This window comes from Ciconia boyciana, chromosome 2 (assembly GCF_034638445.1).
Source record: "Ciconia boyciana chromosome 2, ASM3463844v1, whole genome shotgun sequence".
Lineage (NCBI taxonomy): Eukaryota > Metazoa > Chordata > Aves > Ciconiiformes > Ciconiidae > Ciconia > Ciconia boyciana.
In genome coordinates this window covers 53,364,962-53,383,573 of record NC_132935.1, presented here as the reverse complement: position 1 = coordinate 53,383,573, position 18,612 = coordinate 53,364,962, and the positions used below count along the sequence as shown (strand labels likewise).

The 18,612-nt window shown below is 37.6% G+C and overlaps 1 protein-coding gene across 3 annotated transcripts in view; it reads left to right on the top strand.

The window, feature by feature from the left end:
* Positions 1 to 18,612, top strand: part of YES1 (YES proto-oncogene 1, Src family tyrosine kinase) — a 50,727-nt gene that overhangs the window by 28,265 nt on the left and 3,850 nt on the right. For all 3 annotated transcript variants that reach the window (XM_072852669.1, XM_072852670.1, XM_072852671.1), the window contains 8 exons: positions 5,724 to 5,996; positions 10,399 to 10,498; positions 11,614 to 11,712; positions 14,761 to 14,864; positions 15,057 to 15,206; positions 15,423 to 15,578; positions 15,853 to 16,032; positions 18,312 to 18,388. In XM_072852669.1, the coding sequence (XP_072708770.1) occupies positions 5,732 to 5,996; positions 10,399 to 10,498; positions 11,614 to 11,712; positions 14,761 to 14,864; positions 15,057 to 15,206; positions 15,423 to 15,578; positions 15,853 to 16,032; positions 18,312 to 18,388 (1,131 nt within the window). In that variant the 5' untranslated portion in view covers positions 5,724 to 5,731. The remainder of the gene's footprint in view (positions 1 to 5,723; positions 5,997 to 10,398; positions 10,499 to 11,613; positions 11,713 to 14,760; positions 14,865 to 15,056; positions 15,207 to 15,422; positions 15,579 to 15,852; positions 16,033 to 18,311; positions 18,389 to 18,612) is intronic.

The window sequence follows — 18,612 nt, the reverse complement described above, 5'->3', positions numbered from 1 at the left end:
TCTGGATAGAACTGCACATAGATATGTGGTAAACATTGAAATTCTAGTAACCTAAATCCTTGCTTCAGTGTCTCTGGTTTTTTTATGCTTCTTCCTTTATCTTCACTTTTTGCTCCTTATTAGATCATTAATTACAAGTCCATGTCAGTTGCACTTTAAATGCATAATGATACAGACTATTTAAGGTCTCGTTATGCTAATGTTATTGCTAATTATAAAACTGAATCCAGTAGAAAATCATTCTTCGAAATGCCATGGGTTGTTCATAGTAAAACAAGCAAACTTTGCAGTTTATGACAGCTCATAAAATATAAATTATATCACATGATAAAAACAGCATAATTTTAAAAAATCGCTTATGCTCTGCAAAGAATACACAGTCGTTCTTCAGTGTATTTTCCTTTACAAACATGGTGGATTGCTTTGTAGACAAAAAAAAAAAGCCCACCCATATTTTCATACCAAAGCAGTGACGTCTTAAAGATGAACTGAATTGGCCAAAGGGGTTGTTAGCCTCTTTTATGGTTGTCTTTGTTTCTTTCAGTCTGTGTCACTTCTAATAAATGAGTTTTCAATACCACCAGCTGAAACCACCTGTTTGGCAGATGCTTGGCGTTGTTTGCCCTAGTGCATGAAAAGCCAGTATAGGTTGTGTGTCTCCGGTGACATAGGGAGGCAGCTCTACACTTGTTTGAGCAAATAGTCAGCTCTCGGCTAATGGATCCATTGGCGAACTTTCCGCAGAATATCCTGTCTTCATCATTGCATGAAATTTTAATGACTTTAAATCATGACTTCAGTTGAAAGTTAAGAGGATCTTGTAAAACATAGTTGTTTCACTTTTGAGAAGTGAAGGTGCTTCTTTTCTTGACAGAAACAAATATTTTTTTTCTAACACAGAAGTGAAGATAGAGTAGGAGTGGAAATGTTCAAATTTTTTTTGTCTTTTTATTAGCAATTTGTGAACCTCAGTTCTTTTTTATGTTATGTAACATGGGGTGGTTGGTTTTGGTTTTGGGGTGGTTTTTTGTTTGGTGTTTTTTTAAGGCAGGATTTATATTTATATTTGCAGTCTTGCTTTATCCTTCTGGAAGGAGATTTGACTTGCTTGTTCTTCTAACTTGACTCTTTCTTCATAGTGAAAAAATGACTTGTGCTCTTTTTGGCTGTATGTACAATTTCAGTAATCAAAAGAAATGGTAAAAAGAAGTGTTGCAACCCACCCTTCCCCTTAGTGATTTTTTTTCTTTTGCCCTACTTCTTGCATTTAGTTCTTGTACGGTTTTAGTACACAGTTTAGCATAGAGGTTGAAAAAAGAACAACTCCCTAGAGTGTCTTTCCCTTTGTGGCATGTCAGAATGGCTCCATGCGGCTGTCGTTCACAGCCTTACGTCATGATGAAGTCTCCAGAAGGCATCTGGGGAAGTGCTGAATCGTAACAGAAGCGAGAGATCAAAATACCTCTAGTTGGCCCCAAGAGGAAACTCCTCCTTTTTTCTTGGTTTTTGTTACCAAATCAGTGACAGCAAGTGAAACAAACATGAGGCTCTCCCAGCTTTTGGTCTTTGGGGTTTCAGAGGCTAATCTCTGTCCCTCCAAATCTTGATGCCAATGGGTAGAGTACGGGGCGGGGGAATGAATACAGAGTTGAGAGGCATCTGCAGACTGCTTTGCTCTGAGGCAGCTAGCTGTAACAGATTGTCAGTTTATCCCCCTGAGTTAAAATCACCTCTTTCAAAGAAAGCTCTCGCATCTTCCTTCATGCCAGTAGGAGACCTTTCTTGAAGCATTCCCGAGAACCTTGAGTCCCAAGGAATCAATGAGTAGATAATGTCTGTAACTATCAACTGGAAAGAGCAAGGATGCATTGGACGAACAAGTAGTTCCCTTGTGACACCCACATCTCTGGGGTGGACGGACAAGGCTGCAGACACCCTGAGGGAATTGTTTGTCAGTATCCTAGGATAAGATGGCTCTTGAGGAAAAACCTGTTTTTCTTGGGATGGTAGGTCATCCTTCTGAAAGAAAAGCAGAAAAAAACCCATGAAGACTTTACTGGCCACACTTTTCAATTCTTGTTGAACAAAGCTTTCCTCGTGATCCGGCACTCTGCTATAAAATGGAGTTGGGAAGATAAGAGGGCAGCATTGACTTTCTTGGAGATCTCTTGTTTGGCAGAGGGGTTATTAAGGGTCCTCTGTCATTGTCTGAGGTGTTTATAGACTATTAAACCACAATGTCCTTCAGCTGTCCTTCCCGTAATCATTTTAGCTTCTGTTTCTTCTTGAAAACATTCTAACATAGGATTGTTTTCATCTAGAAAGCAGAACAAGTCATCTGTGCTTTTAGGCCATACCTTTCCAAACATGGTTTCCTGATAGACCTGACTCCTAACCCACCCACCAAACACGTGGGCACGCTGATGAGAACCAACAGGAGAGTATTTCTTTCAAAGAAAGAACAAGCTGCTGAAGATACTCGAGTAGTTTGCATCAGACACCAGTCTGATCTAAAATAATGATTTAACTAATAGGAATGGATTAGTGGTTTGTGAATAACATACCTTGGGCCAGCATTTCTTTGAATAGATGGACTTCTACAGAGCAAACAGGAACTTCTCATTCTTCTTGTCTTCTATATCTGTTTCTAAAAAGAGTTCAGTGCTTCAGAAAGAGAACCATGAATTTTATGACAGAAATGTATTCCTTAATATTTTGTTGCTGGTCAGACAAAGGGTGATGAAAATAGTTGTAAGTTATTTCAGTCATATAAATTTTTAATAACAAATACAGTACCAGAATAATCAAATCCAACATTGCATACCAGCTGCTTAGGGATTTTTTTTCTTTATCCAGTAATTTATTACAAGACTAAAGAGTAATAAGTCATTGGGGTTTTTTTTCCCCCATAGTGTGGGCAATCATTTTTCTCTTCCCTACTACTCACTCTTGGTTTATGTCATCTTCCCTCCCCTCATGCCTGTAATTCCTTCTCATAAATGCATACACAGCATTTTATAGTAAGTTTCACCTATATTTTTGACTTTTAAAAGCTAAGGAGTTTGTTTCCTTAGTTTTGTTTTGTGGGTATGCAGTTATAAAAGTAGAGATTTTAAATTTTTGTCTGCTTATTTCTGAATGTCTTTTTCTTTGAAGTGCTGATTGAATCTCTGTTGTTAATCTCTTTAACCCCTGAAAGAAGATTACCTTAACAGTGAAGTGGGTGGGGAGGGGAGAAGCAAGGGAGAGGCTGAATATATTTCTCTAGAATGAATGCAAGTCTTCAGTAAGGGCTTTTCTTTGTGGGACTCAAGTACACCAATGGTAACTTCTTGCTGCTAACCACAGCTTAAGTGCATGAGCGTGTATGGGTGATACTAGTTATAATTGCAGTGCAGGGTAGCCTTGTCACCAGCCATTTGGTCAATCAGCAATACCATGGGCAGAATCCAGCAGTTTTACCAGAATTGGTAAATTGGCTTCTGTCTTTTTTTTTTTTTTAATCTTGAAGTCTTATCAGCCTGTTACAAGTTAACCAAATGCCAGAAGTAACAGAGGAAAAATATTTACACTTCATCTTAAACTATTCATAGCTTTCCCTTTTAATCTATTAACATAAGTAGTGTGCTGGACTTTTGAATTGTGTATGATGCTTAACTTTCAACCAAAGGCAGGGAATCGGTGCTATTAGCAAAGACATTTTTGCAAAGGTGACTGGACTTTTATTCAGTGCTAGCAGAAAACTTTGCTTGCAGTTTTTTAAAGAGAATCAAAGAAATAGGCCTCAGAGTAAGGCAAGAATTCACAGTAGGCAGCCACATGGCCAAAAAAAAAAAGTGGTTCAAATTACAGTGTCTATTTGCAGTGGTAGAGAAATTAAAAGGATGTGATTGGGTGTTTGATTGATTTGTATCGTGAATTAATAACTGGCTTTTCTACTGTAGATTGTAAGGGATCTTTTGTAAGGTATTTAGACACATTACATTCTTCATGTGTGTATTTCAGTCTTGCTCTATTAATGTTTGTGCACATTTAATAAGTTGGCAATAATAGTATCAGAAGTAAAAAAAAAAAAAGGGTAAGGTGTGCTTTTGTGATGATTCATTATTCCGTGTAAAAGTCAGGGGAGATTTGTAAAAATGCAGTTATTTGGCTTTGTTGCTGCTTGTTTCTGCACCAGTAATTGTATTACATTACAGCATTAGGGGCTGAATTGACAGGGTGAATATTCTTAGTTTTTATGAGCAGTAAATTTCATATGGCATTTCACTGGCTATGGGCTTTCTTCTTTCCAGGAACTCTGATTCACGGTTCTTGAGGAAATTACAGTATCTTTAATATTGTAATGGTTAGTTATACAGAGGGAATTAGTTTCTCTCTGCATGACTATATTAAGGCAGTATTTGTTTAGTAAGATTTACTTTGTTCCATATTTCTGTGTCTAATAGTTAACAAGGTAAGAGAGACTTGAAAAGGAAAAAAATAGTTAGGCACACAATGGGAAACATTGTGTTTTCCTAATTGTTAGTTAGTCCATGAAACTGTTGTTGTAGTTATCAAAAGAGGTATTTTTAATGCTTTCAGACTGCTGCTGTTTATTTTTTTTTAACTGATTCATTAGAGAATGTGGAGCAGTTGATTTCCTATTTTTGTGGAGGTTCTACTTTTGAAGTTAAAGTAGATTTTTAACTATTTCCCCCCCCCAAGAATACAGGAATTTTCATGCCAGACTAGTGCTGCATCTCAGAGACTCCTGTTTTCTTCCTGATTTGCTTCCCAGCTGGGGTAAGCCAGAAAATGCCTGCTATCAGTTGTCACCACCTGATAAATGGCAGGTGGTGACATCTTAAGATGCAGTCGTTTTAATTGTTGGCAACATGTCTCCTCTCTGATTACCTCCATCAGCAGGTAATAGGTGTCCCTGTGGTAAACAGCTCTGGCACAGTCTGCCTGTAGTGGGAGTTGGTGGCAATCTTGGGCTGTCAGGGCTATAAATTGTCACCTGTCCAGGCACAGTTCAGTTTCTGAACTACTGTGGATGTTGTAATTACTCTTCTAAATTTTTTCTAATTCTAGTTAGGCTCTACAGCTTAACCTTATCTGGTGACTGTGAATATCCCAGGTTGGTTTGTGAGTTGTATTTGGGGGTCTGGCAATGGATGAAAACTTCTCTACATCTTTAAAGATAATAGTTGTAATACTGCCAGCAGGTCAGGACTTTATTGCACAGGTGCTTAAAAAAGAAAGCAGGAATGCCCCACTTGTTTTCTTCATATAATTGCTTTGGATTTGCTTTGTATAATTGACTCTGGATTTGTCACATCTGTTTCCCCTTCCACCCTGCTATAGAAGTCTTCAGTGTCTTTTCCTCATCTGTTGCCTGATTGCCTTCCCCCACCCTCCGCCTTTTTTTTTTTTTTTTACCATTTACAGTCCACCAAGGAGCTAAGGTGAAGAATAAACCAACAGTGCTGTTAGTACGTGATGATGTAAGGGAAAATAATTAGGTCTTCTCTAGTCTGGGAATGGCTTAGATTTTCTTCCAGAACACTTTTTCATTGGAGTTTATAGTCTGTGTGTGGTAGCAATTGTGGAGGGTTGTTTTGTTTTTTTAAAACAGTAATAAATCAGCATTTTTGGTAACTTTTTTGGAATCTTCTGTGTTAACTATCAAAAGATGCAACATGGAGATGAACTCTGTTTTTCAACTCTCATTCTCACAGAAGCAACCATGGGGTGCATTAAAAGCAAAGAAGATAAAGGTCCAGCCATGAAATACAGAACTGATAATACTCCAGAACCTGTTGTTTCCCACGTCAGCCATTACGGATCAGACTCCAGCCAAGCAACACAGTCACCGTCAATAAAGGGATCAGCAGTTAATTTTAATAGTCATTCCATGACTCCTTTTGGAGGGCCCTCAGGAATGACACCCTTTGGAGGAGCATCATCTTCATTTTCAGCTGTGCCAAGTCCATATCCTAGTACTTTAACAGGTGAGTGTTACATAAAACAATGCTGCTATTATTACTTCTTATTATTAAAGCTTGATAGTCATATTAAAAAAATACTATGACCCCTTGCCACACAGAAATAAATTGCAAATTTAAAATAAATTGCCTTTTAGGGATTTCTGATTTTCAGTATCTTTATTGCTCAGATAATTCAGCCCATATTCACTAGTGACTGGGGCTTGGAGGTTGGGTGTTTTGGCTTTTGTTTTGGGGGACGGGGGTTAGGATCACAGCACAGAGAAATTTAAGACTTATTAAAGGTGGTAATGGGAATAGTTGATAAAATTGTGTTAGAAGTTCTAAGCTGTTGAAGGGATGCACGTGGGATAATGGCTTTAAACTTTTGGAGAGAGTTGCAAAATGAAAAAGACTTCAAATTCAGGAAATTGGTATTTTAAACTGATTGTCAGACTTATTTGATTAGCTGTAAGTTACTTATATTAATGCAACATTGAATCTGTTCCTTTATAAAGCTAAACAGGATATGCAGTATATTCTGTGCACTTTACTATATGAACAATGTGTGAAACGAAAGAGTAGAATTCTCATTGTTGGTGGTCATATTAAAATCGAAGTTGAGAATGTAAAAATAGAATGTACAAGGCACAGAGACCTTCTTGGCTGAGACGGAAAGTTTCTGAAGATACAGCATTTTAAAGAAACATGCACATTTGATGTCATAAACCCACCTTTATGTAAAAATCTTAAAACTTCATTACAAAAATATTGATTTTTTGCACATGGCTAATTTTAGTAGTTTTGCTGGATATTTTTGAGAGGAAGCTGTAATTTATTCTTTTTGGGGGGGGGGGGGAAGAGTAATTTATTCTACAAGCTTTGCACAGATGCTTCACAAGACATGGTAAATAATTCCTTATTAGTCTATTTCTAGTTTTCCCACAAACCTCTAATGTTAGTACAATTACAGTGCTTAAATGTTTGCTTTGTTACAGTGGCATTTAAAATCTTTTAAACACAAGAAATTTGGGATTCTTGAAAACCCACTGTGACCTTGACATTAAGGAATTCAGGAAACCAAATATGAATTGTCAGGTCATGATCACCTTATATTCCCTTTTTGGGAATTCATTAAAAACCAAATAATTAAAATGAGCATCTCTCCTGTCTCAGAATTTTTGAGTCAGCTCTGAATCCCCATTTTGGATTAACATATGCAGAAATGAAATAAGGGCAGCATTTCTTTTTATTCATAAGCTTCACTGAGGAAAATTTATCATGCTTCATCTCCTCCAAGAACCTCTGTCTATTTCTTCCTACTAGATCTGGTTCTTTGTTCACGTGGGAAATCTCCAGCAGTGCGTGCAGGCACTCCTGGATATTAACCAGACATCAGGGATGTAGCCCCCCCGCCAGGTACCACAAATCCTTTGCTGCAGAGACCAGAAGGAATGTTCCCTTGCCTGTCCCTGCTGGTAGTTAAGCATGTTATATCTTGGACCAGAGTCAACAGGAGAGATTTCTCATGAGAAGACAGTCTAATATCTCATCAGTGTGAATTCAGTTATCAGCAGGCAGGCCAATTTGGGTGAATGCTCCCATTGTTTTGCAATCAGGTAAAATGATACTGCATATGTAATTATTCCTCCTTCTTTTGTAAAACCAGCCCATGCACAAACAAACACGCTTTAAAAATAAATTAAAAAAATTGCACCAGCAATTGTTTGGTACGTTCAGGACCGATTTTCAGATCAAAATTGGGTGGTTTTGTGAATGAATAAGATGAAGACCTTCATCTGGCTGTAAGCTTTTTGTGTTTGTGACGAATAAAACACTGGATCGCATTCTGTGGCCCTTTGTTTCGCAAGAGTGGAGAATAGATGGGCTTGTCAAACAGGACGTAAGTGTCAGTAGTACTTATCCAGTCCACCAGTGATGTCTGACAAGAGGATGATATGGTTGTCATCGTGGCCTGTAGTGAGGCTGAAAAGAGTTGAGCCATCTTTTATTCCTCTAGAGCAGAAAAGGAGAAGAAATCTGAGTCACGCTGCTCCTGTATTACACATTCTCAGTCATCAGATGCTCTGAATTTATAGAATATTACTGAAAATAAAAACAGAAAAATGGACCACTGTTCCTGCCTTCCATGAAGCTGTGTAAGCACTAGTGCTCTGTAATCCTCATGCTGAACAAGAAAGTGAAGTCTTTTCTCCAAAACCAGTCCTAGATTACAGGATGGCAATACTGACCTACTGAAAGGATAACCTTTAAGGGGAATGTTATGACCACAAATAGCTTGAACAGCTAAACTAGATCACCTTGCAGTGATTCACAAAGAAAACAGCTGCAAGAGACTTCAAAAGTCATTTGAGTGGTATCTGTTTGTTTAAAACATTCTGTGTGATGCTGTTCTACTTAAGTATTTTATTATTCTTTGCTATGAAATAACACTTGTGAGAATAAAAAGAGATTTTATGGTAGCTGAAGTGTTGAAATAAAAACTTTCAAAGGATTATATGTTAATTTTTCCAATTCTTTTTTTAAAAATAATTAAGAGTACACAAATATTGATAATTACTGATAATTCTCTTATTGCATGGTTTACATTTGAATCCATTACTCTGACTAATGCTACACTGTCTAGAGGAATCAGTCTCTCTCTTGTTCCCACATTAGTATCTTTCTAGATGTTGTACAGTTTGTTTCGAAGTTCTTGGATTCTCCCAGTTTCTTTATATGCAGTTAGGAACTTTTGTGATATTGCGACTCGAGGATATTGGTTTTCTTCATCTGCTGAAGAACTCTCTGGGGATGGTTTATTTCCATAACATTTGATTTCTGTTTGTGCGAATATGGTATGTATCCCCACAATTTTCTTGCTCCGTGTAGCAGTTTGCGTCATCAGAATAATGCAGTAATGTAATAATGCAGGCAAAAATTGATAAACTGTTTTGATTTTTAACTTAGGTTAGGAACTTTAACTTCTAGGGAATATTCTGATTCATTTTCAGTTCATAAATCACACTTCAAAAAAAACCCTCAATTACTCTAACCTCCTGTGGGGATTTTTTTGGTCTGTTTTTCCTAGAGGAACTGTAAATTCATTTCCAGCTGAGGCCTGCTGAGAGACTGTAATCACAGGAAGACTCTAAATCAAATTAAAATATTTAAGTGATTAGGAGCTCTTAGGTCAGAAAGTGTACATTGCAAAAGAATATTAGTTGTAGACAATACCTGTTGCATTGTGTATTCTTCCTTTCTGATCACTGTCATGTTAATTGTAAGATCTAAAATTAGATGCAATATGTTTCTGTTGGTAGCCTTCCATGTATATCTTGCTACATACGTGTGCATGTTAGAGATGTAATATTATACATTTCAAAATAAGTTACTGCTTGGACTATCATTAGGCTTCCTAAATATCCATTAGACTGTGAAATAGCATTTCTAGAGCTTAAAAAGTCTTTCTGAACTGCCCACCTGCAGTTTTCTATTTTAACTTTCTCTTAGTTATGGTACATAGTTCTTTATTTTTTCTCATAGATTGTACATCTCATATAGCTTGTTCTCCTTTCCCTCTTTCTCTTTTAGCCCAGTTTTATAGATTAGTTCTTTTAAGTATAGAAAAAGTTTTCCTACCGTAAGTACAGGAACCTCCCTAATCTCTCACACGTGTATGCTGTTTGTGGGACACGTTCAACAACGTGTGTCCTATACCAGAAGTGGGATGGGGAAGCAAATTCCTTAGGGTTGGTGGAGTGCAGCTGCTCATCCCATGACTTATCTTGGTCCTTGCTCTCTAGAGTAATGCGCTGACGGATCATCCTCAGCAAGGGTCTGCTTCACTGATGGGGAGACTTGATGGAACTAAAGAAATCATTAGTCCTAAAGCAGAGAAATGACTTTGTGCCCAACAGAATACTTTTATTTCTTGTTCAATTCCTTGAGTAGATCTTGATGTGTAATCTCAGAAAGTTGGGAACACATCACTTATTTACAGCTAAGTTCAACAGGAAACTACTTCTGTAAAAATTAGTGGCTGAAGGTTCACCGTTGTGGTGTTGTAGGATCTTCTAAAATTGCTTTTCTTAACAAGAAGCTAGCTTAATAAAGAAGCTAGCTTTTTTTACTGCTGATGTGTTGTGCAAGTTTCTGTATATAAGTGCTCTAATTATTAATATAGTTCCAGTGATGTATCTAGCTGCCTTTTATGGTGTGGAAGCGTATTTTTAGGGTATCTGTTTATAGGCTTTCCTCTGTCTTTAAGAAATGAGCTGATTATTGATCCAGCTTCCAAAATGAGATGCAACCCAGAGTGTTTAGTTGATTCCAAATCAAATTGATGAGTTGTTTCATGGACAGTTCCTTAAATCAAGTGTTGCAACATTACTGCTATATCATATGGGTTTTTTTTCTTTTTCCTAAGGTGGTGTTACTGTATTTGTGGCCTTATATGATTATGAAGCTAGAACTACAGATGACCTTTCATTTAAGAAAGGTGAACGGTTCCAGATAATAAATAACACGTAAGTGTTCTCATTCACAGACTTCACTTGGTTGTTGTTGGGAATAAATAGATCCCCAGCTCTTCTTGAAATCTCTGTAACCTACTTCAGTGAAGAGTAGATGGATTTTTTTTTTTTTTTTTTTCCCCTTGAATGCATGCAATGTTCAACAAGCATGGGGTTAAAATATTGATACTGGTAAGACAATAACCTCCAGGCTGAGGTCAGGGTTTGGGTGCAGATGTAGAACTGTAGTGCCTGGGGCAGCCCCAAGTCTCTCATCCTTCCACTCCCTGCTGTAGCGAGGCACAGCTTCGGGGCAGCAGAGGTGGAGACACGTACCGTCCCATCCCAGGCTCTGCACCTTGCAGATTCTCTCTGATGGGTTTCCATATCTCACGGGGAGGGAGGTGGGCGCAGCTGGCAGCACTGCACGGCAAATGCCGGAGGTGAGTGCCCTGCCTGTAGGCAGGGACGTCTCGCCGTGGAAGTGCGTCTAGCTGTCCTCCACCGTATATCCATGCTCAGATGGTTTATGAGTAGTTTGATGTTCTAGTTCAATTGCAACAGTGTTACAGTATTACAGCCTGATTTCTAGAAGTCTAGTGGAAAGGAAATAATTTGTTCACCTTGGAGATTTCTTTACACACGGCTTTTGGCGGCAGTAATAGTTCTAATTCATACATGTAGCAGTTTTCATTCGTCCAGTTCTCTAATTTTATTAGCTTACTTCCTGCTTACTTTATTGCTCACTGTCAGCATACAGGCAGAATGATCTGGGAAAGGCAGATGAAGACTAGAGAACTGGGAAGTTTATTTACACATCCCTGCCATAAAATGTTTTGTTGTAGGTTTGCATTTTGCATGTATTGATAAATTCCTTTTACATTTAAAAAAGAAAAAAAACAAACCCCAAATCTTTAAAATGCAAAATTCCACTAAGAGGCACTCGTGTTGCTTACAATGAAAAGAAAAATATATTTAGGTGCAGCACAAACTATTTTAGATGCCTTCATTATTAAACTAACATGTTACCTAAATTTAACCCGCCTTTCGTATGTGAGGATGTTATAGGTGCTAGGGAGTGATGTATTGTTTATATGTGGAAGAGGGAGGTAACTGATGTTTCATTGCAGGGAAGGAGACTGGTGGGAAGCAAGATCCATTGCGACAGGAAAAACGGGCTACATCCCAAGCAATTATGTAGCTCCTGCAGACTCCATTCAAGCAGAAGAGTAAGACATTATATCTTGTCAATCTGTTCTTATTATCCATTCTACACTTTGTGTCCTGTAGTGATACTAGTCCTTTAATTCAGAATATGTAACATTTAAGGGTAAAGTAGGAGAATACTACTAATTAAAAGATAGCAGTGCTACTTGAATGATGTCAAAAGTATAATTATTAGTAAGTGTGAGGTGGACATCCATGCAAATGTTTTATGCCTGCTTGCTATATGTAGGGCTAAAGGAAAAAGGATGGGAGAATGTGATAATGAAGATAAGAATTGGGGGACGTGCACTGTATTTCATATAAAGCAAAAATGGATGGCTTTCAGTTAAAGAGTTCACACACCGGCAATTTTAGGTTTTTATCCTTATTTTTGCCAAACACTAATTCAAGATCAGCTATATCCTTGGTAGCACCTAATCTTACATTCTAAAAAAACATTTGTGTGGACAGTTATTGCTAATCTATTGAACTATAACAACTTTTTTGGTGACAAAATTGTTAGGCACACTAAGAACTACTATGAATTGGGAAAATTGTATTGCTTTGGGTACCAGTACTTCCTACATTTATTTACAAACAAAGATCCCAGAGCACTTACAGAATCACATAAAATTATTGTGGGAACTGTGAGTTGGGGTACAGTTTCAGGTGATACTTGTTCCAAGGGATTAATTATATTTGTTGTACTAGAAATACACAGCTCCACAGCTCTTGCTTCAGTATACAGGCATGGTACTGCCAATAAGCAATTCCTTGATGCGTGATCTGGGCACTTCTGTGTTTGCTACTGCACTTCTGGGACAAGTGCCCGATTTCCAAGATGTTTCCTGAATCTCAAGCTGAGACTTCAGCATGTTGCTACTGCTCTCACCTGGCTCTTTGCTATTGAAAAGTGATTCCATCAAAGACACACTGTTATTTTATGCCCTTGAGTTTCAGCTGCTTATAAAATTATTGACTTGAGGTTTTTTGAAAAAAAGTTGAGTTGTTTTGGTTTTTTCTAAACTATGCAATAAAAGCATATTGTCATTACAACAGCAGCAGTGGTAAATTGGAAAAAATAGCCCTTTGCAAAGTAAGAATGCAGTGTTTCTGCAAAGAAAGTATTGCTCCTAAAGACAGGCAAAATGGAGTGGTAGGATTTGTCATAGTTTATGTGATGACTAGAGGTGAGAGTGGGGTGATGAGCGAGGAAGCTTTTTTAAACTGACTGTTTTAAAGAACTAGTGCTGATTTTATTAATTATCACCACAGCATTTGGAATAGAGTTCATTTGCTTTAGAGTTCATTTGTTAGCTCTGGGCTTTGATAGTGTTTGTAGATTTTGTGTTATGATTGCAGCTGAAGTCACAAGTGCAAAAGCAATACACAGCCGCAGATTGCTAGGGTTTTCTTTTAAGTGCTCTTTTCTAAGCCTGAAGGCATTTATATCAAAAACTGCTTGTGACAGGACCCATATTATCCGTGTGGCTTTTGAATTATGTCATAATATAAATGTTTAAAGCTCATAAAAAAAAAAAAAACAACCAAGTATACCCTACTATTATTTTGTAGGTAATGAAATAAAATAACACTTTATGATATAGTTTGTAAATTGTCATAGTAGTCTGGGGAGGAGGCATTATCATGTGAAGTAATTACTAGAGTTCAAGTTTGCTTCACTAAGATTATAGGTTACATCCAAATTGTCTCAAGTGTATGTAGTCTGATACCCAATTCTTACTTTGCACATCTACTTAAACAGTCAAACTGCAAATACAATAAAAAGTAAGAATAAGTTTCAAATTCCCAAGTGATTGCAAAGGCCATTCTGTTCACAGGCCAACAAAATGATCCCTCCTTACCTACATTTTTCCCCCACAAAAGGTTTCACCCACAAAACCATTGTTTTGCAGCAGTTTCCAATGCTACTTTTCCTCTCCCAACATTCATGAAGCGAGATTTGCTTGATGCTATGACAGTCCCAAATGAAAATGTTTGAAATGTACACTTTGCATCATTTTGTGACTTCTGAGGTACACAATGAAAATAAAATATAGTTAGAAATAAGTGTTATTCCAAAGTCTGGGGATTCACTGGGAGACAGACCTTAAAATTATCACTGGCTCAGGACAGAGCTGTGTGCAGGCTGTTCATCAGGATGAGCACACTTTGGGAGCATAGAAGAAGAAATTCCTTTTGTGAAAGAACTTAAGGAAAGAAAAAAATGCAGGTGTTTTTAAATGTCTGCATACTTTCGGTATCAGAGTGATGCAACAAAGAGGGAGTGTTACTCAGAGACAAATGATACCTACCACAGGGTTGTTTCTAAATGATTAGTAGAAAAAAGTGCTGCCTGTACTGAGGTACAGGATGGGAGGCAGTAGGATATAAAAAGAAACCTTTTTATCCTGAAGGCAGCCAGGCAGGGCCACAGGTTGCCCAGGTTGGCTGTGCAGGGTCCATCCTTCAAGGTTTTCAAGACTGGAGTGGACAGCGCCCTGAACAAATAGGTCTGATCTCTCAGCTGACCCTGCTTGCAGCAGGAGGCTGGACCAGAGACCTCCCAAGGGCCCCTTCCAACCTGAATGAACCTGTGATCTGATGATATTTAAACACATCCACTTTGCATTCGATATTGTTTTTTTAACATATAGCCGAAACTTCTTAGAGAAGGTAGTTTCAGCTGCTGCAGTGTTTTGAGCGTGCTAATAACAGTATTTCAGTGTCATCTGATTCAGCTTGACCTGTGAACTTCTTAACCAGAAGGAAGGTGTTATTTTCAGTGATGACTACTGTTAATGTTCATTGTTAAACCATCAGAAAATAGTACATAGTATTCGCAGATAGAGGCCTCTTTACATGTATTTTGCAAACAATAGAAATGAGTCATATAGAAATAGGTCATCTTAATCTTTTGATTATATGGATGTCATTACTTTTGTTGATCTGTAACTGCTTTGGGATATTAGTAGCCCAGCCAATGCTTGAGATTTCTAAATCTTGTAGTTATGTGATTACCAAAGTATAGGAAGCTTTTACTTACACATGTTTCTTTTAACATTTTCTAGGTGGTATTTTGGTAAGATGGGCAGGAAGGATGCAGAAAGGCTACTTTTAAATCCTGGGAACCAGCGTGGTATTTTCTTAGTAAGAGAGAGTGAAACCACTAAAGGTATGTATATTTATGTATATCTCTTATCTCTCCTATCCCCCCCCACCAAGGTAGACATAATGGCCATTTTTATGTCTGTCACATTTTACGTATCCATGTGCACACATGTATGTGTATAATGACAGTTGGGGAGATATGTTAAAATAGGTCTTTAAATTTTTGGTGAAGAACCAAGTATGACTTGTTTCCTAGGTGCTTACTCCCTTTCCATACGTGACTGGGATGAGGTCAGAGGTGATAATGTGAAACACTACAAAATCAGAAAACTTGACAATGGTGGATACTATATCACAACCAGAGCACAATTTGAATCTCTACAGAAGTTGGTGAAACACTACAGAGGTAAGCTCAAGTTCTAGTGTCCCAATCCTACCTTGTGCCTGTCATGAGGAAGAAAAACTGCATATGTAGCTTATTTTAAAAATTGACAATTATAAAATTTCTTTTTTATTTTGACAAACAGTAAATGGACTAGTTCTTTTTATCAACATTAGGATGTTACTTTTATTATAGTCTTACCCCTGCTTAACGACAAAGCTTATTTTTTCCATTTTCCAGAACATGCTGATGGGCTGTGTCATAAGCTAACAACTGTGTGTCCCACTGTGAAACCACAAACACAGGGACTAGCAAAAGATGCTTGGGAAATTCCTAGAGAATCTTTGAGGCTGGAAGTTAAGTTGGGCCAAGGATGTTTTGGTGAAGTATGGATGGGTAAGAGCTTAATGCGACACCTTTCAGTTGTTTGTGTGAATGTTTTAATAGTATTTTAAGTAAAACAGTATTGGGATCTGAAAAGATAATCTGATAAAGAATTGAAGAGAAAAAGTACCAATTACCATCAGTCACATAAAGGTAAAAATAATATTTAATATAGTTCTAATTGATAATTATACTGTTAGCTAACAAAACAGAAGCACAAAGCCGTTTCAGCGGAAAATGTCTTTGGTATTATAAGGAAGAAAAAAAATCTAATTTGTTTCTCTAGGAACATGGAATGGAACCACAAAAGTAGCGATCAAGACACTAAAACCTGGTACAATGATGCCAGAAGCTTTCCTGCAGGAGGCTCAGATCATGAAGAAATTACGGCATGACAAACTTGTTCCACTCTATGCCGTCGTTTCTGAGGAACCAATCTACATTGTCACTGAATTCATGACAAAAGGTGCGTGACAGAAGAGTTTGAAGATACTACATTTAAAAGATTATTTAAGATCCCAGCAACAAATTCAATGTTTAATTAATGTTAGGTTTAAGCCGACTGGCGTATAAGTGGTAATTTTGATTAAATTAAAATGAGCAACGCTTGACCTACTTGAAGCAGTTCTGATTTAGATCATGGGTGGAGGCATGATTTTTTTGCACATCTGTGTCACCCTTGCTAATCTTCCAAGTACAAGACTGGGTTTTTTATCCTCATTTTTTAGTGTGTACTGCCTGTTACATTTAAATTGGATGGTATAGCTGGGAATATTATTATAAGAATACACCTGCCTGTAGACAGATCATGCTCACAGCAACAGAATCAGTTGGGTTTTGGTTTTTTTTAGTTTTTCTTTTCCAGCAGTGTAATAGTAAATTTTAAAAAAGTTTAGGGTTTTTTTTTTCTAGACTCCTTCCTTTATCTCCTTGTTTTCAGTTTTTCATCCTTCTTCCCTTGCTTTATATCATTTCCCCCTCCCCCTGCTACTGAAACAGAGATTTAGAGATTTAGGCTGAATGTAGAAATAAACATCATAAGCATATTAGTGTTAAGAAGCAGCAGATTTTCAAGTCAATTATTCCAGTTTTATAAAATGCAGACTTCTGTTCACCTCACAGAGAAATTTTGCTATCCTGGTAAGAAATAGAAACAATGTTAAAATCCAAGAGAGTAGCTGCTTGTGTTCAGTACTCTGCCACAAATATTGGGGGGGGGGGGGGGTCCTGTTTGGATGGGGTTTTTAAGCATTGTATAAGTTTGAAAAGGTAGAAAGGAATAGAAAATATAAAAAGTTCCTTCTGTGTTGTTGTTGTTCCTAAATAAGATCTGACAGAGAGACTGTCTAGCGTTAAATCTGTCATGCAAAATCAGTTTTCATTGTTCAGAAATCACGTTTTGACAAGGCAATCAGGAAAAAAAAAAGGTTTCTAGTATTCTGCCTAAGAAAAAGTAAAGATTAAAACAGGAACTGGGATGTTACCTTGCAAAAGCAGAAGTAAAGAATTGGAAAAGTGGTTGCATGTTTGTCAAAGTTATGGATTCAAAATGCCATTCATTCATTGGAACCCTCTGTTTTCATTTGGAAAACTTCCCACATTTTACCAAAAAACATAAAACCTCTTTGGTGGTTTGTTCTTGAAAGGTAGTAGAACAGGTTTTTTTCCTTTTTCTTTCTCTTTTTACAAGGAAAAGAGGTGGGTAAGAACTGCACAGTACCCAAAATTTTTTCCAATGTGGACAGGTTACTAGAGGTCAGTGTGAAATCTTTGCTCCTCTTTGGTCCTTTGAGCTCATGAACCAAGATGGGTAAAAGCCTGTGCAAACAAACACAACCAGCATCAACTGCAGTGTGGGTCTGGCCTGCCACGCTTTTACTTTCAATGCAAAAATACAGCAAGTGACTAAAACCACACTGGAGATATCTAATTCACGGCTACAGCCATGAATCCACTGCAAGATCTGCAGTTCAGTGGGGTTTTTTTCCCCACCATTGCCACGCTTGTAATTTTGTCTTTGTAATTTTGACTGTGATGAAACTGATTAGTTATCAGTCTTCACCAGTTTCTTAAGAAAGAGATCATGCTCCTATACCCCTATGGCATAATAACACCTGTAGGGAAAGCTGTTACGTCAGAGACAAAGTTTTACCACGCATGTAAAGATTACTGTCTTAAAAGGAGCGCAGGTCCTTGGAACTGATTTCAAATACTACTCGTTGTAATGTTCTGGACACGATTGCATTATATAAATGGGAGAAGATAATATAACCTAAAGAAAGGAAGATACTTCTGTTTTCCCCTGTAAGGAAGAAAAAGCAACAAAATCAACAATTTCAGAATCATTTCTCTAGTATATAATTGGAGCTGGCAGAAAAATTAAAGTAATGGAGAGGAGGTTTTTTGTTCTTTAATTATAAATCTCACTGTGGAAAAAAGTCCAACTTGGAAGGACATTGATACCAGGAATATTGGGAAAAATCCTTATGTATTGCTATATAATCATCAAGCGGCAGTCTAATTAGTGTTCAGTTATGTGAATTATTGAAATGGATTCCAAAATACTTGGATAAAATTTGCACTGACTAGTTACCAGGGCAGAGTCAACTACAGGCATAGTCATTGAGTCATGTTTTCTGTTAAGTGATGGGTTTTCAAACACAGATTTTGGGAGATGAATGTGTCAATTAATGTTTTGGTTTGTCCCCCCCCCCCCCCCCCCCGCCAATGTGTCATCTTTTACAGGCAGCTTGCTAGACTTCCTTAAAGAAGGAGAAGGGAAATACTTAAAACTCCCACAGCTGGTCGACATGGCTGCTCAGGTACATTGTATAAACCAAGGAAACTGTATTTTGTGCTGAGAGATTTAAAACCATATGAGATATCAACTGAACACTCTGGCTATTGTATGCTGTTCTGTCTTACATCTTCTGTTGTAGGTTTGTAATTTGTCGAAAAGAAACAGTCTCGTTCCCAAATAGCAGATAGTGTATAGCCGGACACACTCTAATCAGTGCTGTCACAAGCTCTTGCTATGCTATGCTTC